Source organism: Lolium rigidum, chromosome 7 (assembly GCF_022539505.1).
Source record: "Lolium rigidum isolate FL_2022 chromosome 7, APGP_CSIRO_Lrig_0.1, whole genome shotgun sequence".
In the NCBI taxonomy this organism is placed as follows: domain Eukaryota; kingdom Viridiplantae; phylum Streptophyta; class Magnoliopsida; order Poales; family Poaceae; genus Lolium; species Lolium rigidum.
In genome coordinates, this window is record NC_061514.1 from 161249122 (window position 1) to 161257407 (window position 8286).

The window sequence follows — 8286 nt, forward strand, 5'->3', positions numbered from 1 at the left end:
AGTTATAATATCCCTAGTACTGCCCCATCGAGTCCGAATGCTCGTAAACGTATGCATTGTTGCTAAGCAGAGCTTCTTTCCAAATTCCTGCTGCCTCTAAAATGTTGACCAACATGCAGGAATGATCTCTTCCTTAGCTGTCACATTGTTAGGTAGATAAGATCTCTCTAACAATTTTTTACGCAGATAACATCCTGTTTAGTCCTAGCGTGCTACCGCTCCAACTCAAACCTAAATAGACCCTGAGCTCTAGCCACCAAGCCAGCGCTTGGTTCTGTGACGCCTCTAATTCCCAGGAGATCACCATTTGTATACCGCAAACAGTTCCTGTATGAGTTCCTCGCTGATTCTCCAACAATTGAACTTGTGTTCAGTGTTCTGCTCTTGCTCTTGCTATGTGTATGGTTAAAAGAGGCTCCTGTTACTTGTGGCCAAGTATTTCAGCCAGCTCACCTACCAGCAATATCTTAATTGAATTCAGGACGAAGAAGGTGCTGTTAAATTACAAGAACAAATAGGTAGCACATTTCCAAAAAAAAAAAAAAAAAAATATATTTTCATTTCAGAAGAAATATCACTTCTCAGAAAGAAGACGATCCTTGTTTTCCGTATACAGTACAAAAGCAATAAAGTACATGACACCCATAACAACAGAAATCAACACTGAAGTACAAACTTAGTACATCCGTGACACTCACATGTCGGAGACAAATGCAGGAACGAACATTGCACCTCACATGATCAAATCTCAACTATAACCTTCCCCGTCGCGTGGCCGCTCAAGCACTTGTCCCACGCGTCCGCCGCCTTCTCGAATGGATGCCGTGAGTCGAACACCGTCTTGAGCTTCCCTTCCTTCACCAGCTCAAGCAGAAACCTCAGTTCCCCCATCGTCAGAGACATCAGGAAAACGGACATTTTCTTCTTGGTGAACTTCGTCAGAATCCACGCAATAACGTTTCCAAAGTTGGGAGCCAAGTCCACGACTTTGCCATGGCTGCTGAGGCTAGGCTTGAACGCCGACCACTTGCCGTCTTTCGTGCCGTTGACGATGTAGTCATACTTCTTGCCGGATGAGTTCTTTAGTGCGGCGCCTTCGGGGGTCTTGTAGTCGAGCACCTCGTCGGCGCCGATGCTCGCGACGAGCTCCACGTTGCGCGCGCCGCAGGTGGCCGTGACGTGGTGGTTCCCGAGCTTGGCGAGCTGGACGGCGTAAGTGCCGGTGCCACCGGACGCCGCCGTGATCAGGATGTTGCTGCCGATGCCCGTGCCGTTGAACTGTGTCCCAATCACTTTCAGGGCCTGGAGAGCCGTGAGACCAGCCATGGGCAGCCCGGCGGCTTCGGCGGCTGACACGCCGTCCGGGCGTAGCACGGTGAGGCTCACGGATGCTGCTACATACTCGGCGAGTCCACCAGCTTTCTGCAATTTTCAAATCGTCTCTCATGAATGATGCAGAGCATGTTCATTTTAAACTGAATGAACGATAAAGATCTGCCTGTTTGAAGTTACCCAGAATTTCAGTGCAGCCACAACTTTATCACCAACTTTGAACTCGCTTACTGCAGAGCCGACCTCCGCGATCTCTCCAGCTACATCAGTAACTGTTTCACAAGGCACAGTCATTTTGATAATCAAGAACAAATTGTGCATTTCCTCAAGTGACTCATGCATCATTCTGTTTGTAGCATTGAAAACATCTACTGTGCAGGAGCTAACGCATGGTGTACAGGTAAATTAGCTTCTGTTTAATAAATCTAGTCTGTGGTTCAAATGAATCAATACCTGGAATAAATGGAAATCTTGGGACAAAAGGACGCAACAGCCCTCGCTGAACCTTAGAATCCGCCGGATTCAGGCTTGCCGCTTCTACTTTTATAAGAACTTGATCCTTCTTCAGTGACGGCACGGGGATATCCACAAACTGAAGTAAACATACACTTTTTTATTAAATTTTTCTGACCTAATTTTGTTTCAGCAAAAGGATGGGTATTCATAAGTCATAGCACTTTAACTAACTCAATTTCCATCCAATTGTTTCAGCAAAACGCAAAAAAATAGCCAATTGTTGTGTTAAACCAAAACTAATGCTTCTAAGAGTTGCAAAATGGGACCTTACAAATTATTAAATTCCTCAAGTTAGCTGGAGGCAGAAAAATACGTAATGGACATTGTACATATATAATATTATGAAAGTCAACTTTTTTTTTTCTTTGCATTTCCAGGCTGTCACCCCACATCCCCTTTCTCGGCCAGTTTCTTCTTGGAAGCAACTATCTAACACAACCCTGACCTGAATCTGATTAATTCGCAAATTTCATCGCCGTAGCAAACCAACAACACATGTCCGTATGGCTCCACATGATAAAAATAGATGAGCATCATGCAATGTTTAGGCTTTATTTGGGGAAAAGAAATTGTGCAGAAACTGCATGATGATCCACAAAAAGGGGTTACCAAACATCATCACTCTGAAAGAGCTATAAGATAGAAACAAACTAGTCATACAAAGTAAGGTCACCTTCAGAGACGCCCCGCCGCCACCGTAGCAGCTGTACTGGACAGCGCGCATGGTGGGTGGTTTGATTCCCGCGGTGGCCATAATCTTGAGCTAGATGTGGGTCGTTTACTTTTTGGATGTAGTTGGCGGAGAGGCGAGCTTAAGAACATATCAGACTTGGTAACGTGCAGATGTGTACGTATATAAGGAACATTCGCAAAGCCATTTGACTTGGGCACGAAGGATTTGAACAGGGACTAGATAGCTCTTGAATATGCAATTAGAAAACACCATTTCTAATTAATACCCACTTGCTGTTTGACTATGATTACAGTTTACTTGTTGTACTCTCTTATCTGTTACTATCGCAGTCTGTCAAACCATGTATGCAAGTTTCTAATTTCACTTGAGGCTTGTCATCACACGCGAGTAGTAAAGGATAGCGATTAATAAGATAATAATTAAGAAAGTGTGAATGACATCTTTTCAATTCGTAAGTCAAGTACCAGATATTGGCACTTTTGTGCTCCACTTATGATTAGCCAGGAACAGGTAAAGAGGTTATTGTTTTGTGTTGTCATGAGCGCAACGGATTGCAGCTCCACCCTCTCCTTAGGCGCTCTACAGTTCATCGTTTCGAGATGTATTTCGTCTTTTTTATGTTTTGTTCGTACTGGAGATTTGAACAGCTGTGTGCATCCTGGTTATGCAGAGGCTGGATGTAATTGCTTTTCACAAAGTAATAAAGCATCCTTTATCGAAAAAAAATGAGCACAACGGTGCATTTTAAATTAAAAGAGCAGATATGTACTATATATGTACTATTAGATATAGACTTGAGCTCAATATATGATGGGATGATAGGGTTTCCGCACGGTCCATGAGCCACCTGGAATCCTCCTCCGGCCGCTTCCCTCTAAGCCCTCCCCTTGCCCCCTCCAATCCATCGCCACTGGGGTGCATCGTCGGGCGAAGCCTAGACGGTATCGGTGGCGGCAGGGCTCCTGCCCCTCCTTGTTCAAAGGTGGGCAGCGCGGGGCATGACGGCTGGCGGGGATGCGACGCTCGGCTAGGCGCGGAAGTGAGGTTATGTGGAGGTGGTGCGAGCGAGCGTCTTCTCCATTGATGGCGTGGTGGTGGTCGCATCGTCGACCTGTTGTGGTTTGGGCGGCCCCTTGGCATAGATTGTGGGTGGCGCGGGTCATCTTCTCCTTTGCTGATTACAACCTCCTAGGTTGCCGATAGGGAAGATCGGACGAACGGACCCGTTGGGTGGTGAATGGCGTAGTGGGGGCTTGCTTGCTGCATCGAAGAATAGAAGAGGCCTGGCCCTATTGTTCTTCGTGCACCAAGTCGTCGATCTTTTTCATGTCGGCCTTCTCGATCTGGACGCCGACGTGTTCCGGTCTTCATCTCGGAGATTTCTATACTTTGGTACATGGAGCCGCTAGATAGCTAGATCGAAATTGCTCTGGCCTTGCGCGCCCTTATCTTCAGCCAGTGTGGATTCATCAGGGCATGGCGTGAAGCTTCCCTTTCTTGTCGGTGACATGGGACATGTCTCAATATATATTTCCATGATACTGATAGAGGTGGAGAAAGGTATGGTGTCTTGGATCGGAGGTTTGCAATAGCGGAGAGGTGTATTGGTTGTGATGAAGACTTGCATATGTCTTCCTTTGTGTTGGGTGTTTGATGACTTGTAGCGGCAGCCTTGGCAAGAGGGGATGGAAGCACATGTGCGGACTGCATTTTTGTGGTGCACTTCGAGTACTGAGAGTCGCGATATCCAAGGTGAAAGTCCAAGATCTAGCCTTCATTGGTTGTACCTGGCAATGGTCTTCCTGAAGGCATTATTTTGTGAAATTGGACTTTACTCAGGGTGGAAACCCAAGATCCTCGATCGGGCAACGACAACACGCTTGTATATTGTTTCCTTCTTGGGGCCGTTACTTTCGGAGAATATCTTTTGTAGTCTGGGTGTTTTTTCGGTGGTGGTTAAAGTGTTAAGTTGCGAGTGTTTCAACATTGCGACGTGGTTTTTTTTTCTTTTTATTTTTTTCTTGGATGTGTGCAGCCTTGATGTCTTTAGAGATCTTAGTGGTGCAGAGGCTGATGGTATCTTCGTGATATTAATATATTTCCTTTATTGAAACAAATATGGAGGGATCCTTGATCATAACCAATCTAATTGGGATAGCCTCTCATCTCCCTCGGGCGTTTGACAGGTGGGGGCTGGGGGGGGGGGGGGGGGCTAAAATCTCAGCACCCATAGCCCCTGCCATGTCCATCCCTCCTCTGCCACCGTCACCATAGGTTCCGGTACGGCTAAGCCTAGCCAGCATCGACGCCGATGGTGCTGAGGTCTCATCTATCTTGCCCCCACGCCCGAAGGAATCGACCCAGGACGACGCCCTAGGTCTTGGGAGTGGCTCGGCCTCCGCGCATCACGGCGTGGTTGCTTCGGCGACAGCATGACATATGGCGTTGTGGCCTCTGCGGGGAGATCGATGGCGAACGATGCGGCCCCTATGGCTATTGCGTGGGATGGGGGCATCCTTGTGCCAACGTTGGCGGGGTCCTCGGTCGTTGTTACCTTGTTGGGGGTGTCGTTGCTACTATCTGCCACCTCCTCCCTAGATGTTTCTGGGGAAATCCTAGATCTGGATCTCCCAGATCGGGCGGTGGCGGCACTATAAGTGTCGCTCTCCCACTTGTGGGGCATCGCTTTGTAACATGTGATGCTTGGAATGGTCTTCTAGTGGATTGGAATTTCATCTACCACGTCGCCGACGGCGGGTCTCTTGGAATGGTCTTCTATAGCATCTCTGTTTATTTCAACTAAACTACTCTCCCTTTCCCTGAGCAGCTCACGAATGGAATTTATCCTAAATGCAGAGGCTGACAAATTTGGTGCAGCTTCATTGATCATTTCCACTGCCTCAGAGCAATCTGACTCCACGCTGAACCGCATCTGTGTCCATTGTAGAGAGAGCTTGACTCCTTCCTCAATCGCCATGATTTCCGCTTCCGTAGCATCCTGACAGAACTCTAGTGGCCGACATGCAGCAAACAACACTGCACCCTGCTGATCGCGTCTGATGATGCCAATACATGCACGGTCATCTCGTGAGAAGGCGCCATCCACATTGATCTTTGTTGTACCTGCTCCCGGTGGCTCCCATCTCTTGCGCACCTTCTTCCGGTCATCCACGAGCTTAACTTGCTTCGTAAATCCCTGGATTTGATCAACGGTCATCTTCCCCTTGATAATGTCTGCATCAAGAAACTGTTTAATTATGAGAAGGGAATTCAAATAACTCACCAAGAACCTATGAGAACCTTCGATCGAAGGGCACGCCTTATCATGTGTTATCTCATTATGAGCATGCCAGATTCTCCAGAGTGTCATCAAGGTCATAGCTCATTGGTTTTCAGGGATGGCGCTGAGGAGGTGGATTAGCCAGTCCGGCCCAGTTGATTCCAACAAGCTGTCAGGTGGGAGGTCCCAAACCTCTTTCATGGCGTTCCAGAGATTCCGAGCGTGTGGGCATCGCATGAAGGTATGGAATGTGTTCTCATCCTCCTTACCGCACTCAAGGCACATGCCAGAAGTCATTATCCCTCTACGTTTCAGCTGGGTGGCAAGGGCATTATGGCTGATTTTCCATGCCAGGGTTCTCATCTTAGGTGGAACCGGATAGTGCCAAATTAGCTTCCATGTAAGCTGCCTCCCATTCGGTCTGGCACTAGTAGCTCCTCGGTCCTGCTTCATCATCGCTCAATCAAGGCCCAGTTGGTATGCACCCCTAATCGTGAACATGCCCCATTTATCAGGGAACCATGCAACAAAATCTTCCTCATGCCTCGTCGACTGTTTAATATGGACAATTGCCTGAATGTCCTCTTGGTTGAAATATTGTTGGAGGCACTGCATATCCCATGCTCCATTTGGCATGATGAAGTCAGACACCCACCGATATATGCATCTTCCCTGGTCAGTTGTTGGGTGGTGATCCGGCTCCCTCGGAATCCAAGGGTCACGCCATACTCGTATCTTTGCACCATTACCAACACGCCAAATGAATCCAGGAGGTTCCCATTGAATTTGACCTTGTACTGCACCGATGTGACACATGGTATTATCCAGTCCACCCATTGATGCGAGAAACCCATCCTTTGCATCACCTTCTTCAAAAAATCCCAATCCACTATGTCATAAGCCTTGGAAAGGTCCAGTTTATAGGCACAAAAATCTGTATTCGAATTTGAGTTCTGTTCAATAAAATGCAAGAATTCAAAAGCGACCAATGCATTATCAGTGATCAGCCGTCCTGGCACAAACGCGCTTTGGTTGATGGAAACAATTTCACCCACGATAGGCCGGAGCCTATTAACCATACACTTCGCTATAACTTTATAAATTACCGTACATAGGCTGACTGGTCTAAAATCCTTGAGAGTTCCTGGTTGATCAACCTTGGGTATTAAGACGATGGCCATATCATTAACCCATCAGGGATACTCCCTGTGACAAAGAACAGTTTAACTGCATTGATTACTTCCTCTTTAATTGTTCTCCAGTTGCGCTGATAAAACCGGGCTGGAAATCAATCCACGCCAGGCGCCTTGAGAGGCCCTATTTGGAACATAGCATCCCCCATCTCTTCATCAGTAAATTCCTTGCACATATCAGTGTTCATGTCATTCGTTACCCTCTCCTTTATCATTGCTATTAGAGCCTCAGAATTAAGTGAAGGATCACGGGTAAAGAGCTCCTTAGAGTATGATGTTGTCATACGAGGTTCCAATCACTTGGTACTTCTGTACATGCTCCTTCACTATCTTTTAATCTCTTTATCTTATTTCGCCTTGCTCGCCAAACAACTTTCTGATGAAAAAAACAGGTGTTTCTGTCGCCCTCCTTAAGCCATGTGACCCGCGATCTTTGTAGCCATAACAATTCTTCTTTGTACAGCAGCTCTTGCATGTGGTCTCTAGCCCTACGTATATCAGCTTGGTCTGCGTTATTTACTTTGAGCATTTCCAATTCACTTCTGGCTTTGCTTAATTCCCGTAGAATATTCCCTAAACGTTTGTTACACCAGGTCTGTAGCATCTTCAAGCCCATGCATTACATCGGCTAAGTCATGCTTCTGCCATGATTCCTTCCAGGCTGCTGCAACTCGTTCAGTCAGGTCCGACTCCCGCTCCCACATGATTTCATACTGGCGTCTTGGCTGTCGGCTCGGGATTCTCACCTCTCGTTCCATCTGGACAAGAATTGGGCAGTGGTCTGATACCGGGATGTCAGGTGCTGCACCCTCTTATCAGAGAGACGATCCCTCCACGCAGGGAATGCCACTGCTCGGTCGAGACGCACCCGGACATTCGCTCTTCCCCTTCTTTTATTATCATATGTATACGGCACACCTGAAAAGCCAAGGTCTGTTAAATCACATTCATATAAAACTTCTCGAAAAGCATCCATTTGATTTACAGATCGTGGGGTATTAGAGAGATGCTCCTCTTGCCAAAGCGCTTCATTAAAGTCTCCCATTACAAGCCAAGCAAGGTTAGATGCAGATTTTAGGTTTCTTATTTTGTCCCACATACGATGTATCCTCCACCCTTGGTTCACCATAAACACAAGTAAGGCGCCATTGAGGGGCACCCGGTGACTCGCGCACATACACATCAATATTTCTTTCTTTAACTTCTTGGACCTCGACACTTATTTGATCATGCCAAAACAAGGCTAAACCACCACTCAAACCATCACTACT

The 8286-nt window shown here is 47.0% G+C and overlaps 1 protein-coding gene across 1 annotated transcript; it reads right to left on the minus strand.

Annotated features, from left to right (window-relative positions):
- Positions 1–741: 741 nt before the first annotated feature.
- On the minus strand, positions 742–2602 carry LOC124669827 (chloroplast envelope quinone oxidoreductase homolog). The gene is made up of 4 exons (XM_047206368.1): positions 2522–2602; positions 1786–1924; positions 1513–1604; positions 742–1422 (listed from the first exon to the last, which is right to left on the minus strand). The coding sequence occupies exons 1-4, from the start codon at positions 2600–2602 to the stop codon at positions 742–744; spliced, it is 993 nt and encodes a 330-aa protein (XP_047062324.1).
- Between the last annotated feature and the right edge of the window lie 5684 nt (positions 2603–8286).

Excerpts from the sequence above, each read along its gene's own strand:
- LOC124669827 (XM_047206368.1), bottom strand. The coding sequence starts at position 2,602 with ATGGCCACCGCGGGAATCAAACCACCCACCATGCGCGCTGTCCAGTAC. Across the intron at positions 1,925-2,521 it reads GCGGCGGGGCGTCTCTGAAG|TTTGTGGATATCCCCGTGCC; the intron begins GTGACCTTACTT and ends TGTTTACTTCAG. Across the intron at positions 1,423-1,512 it reads TGGCTGCACTGAAATTCTGG|AAAGCTGGTGGACTCGCCGA; the intron begins GTAACTTCAAAC and ends TGAAAATTGCAG.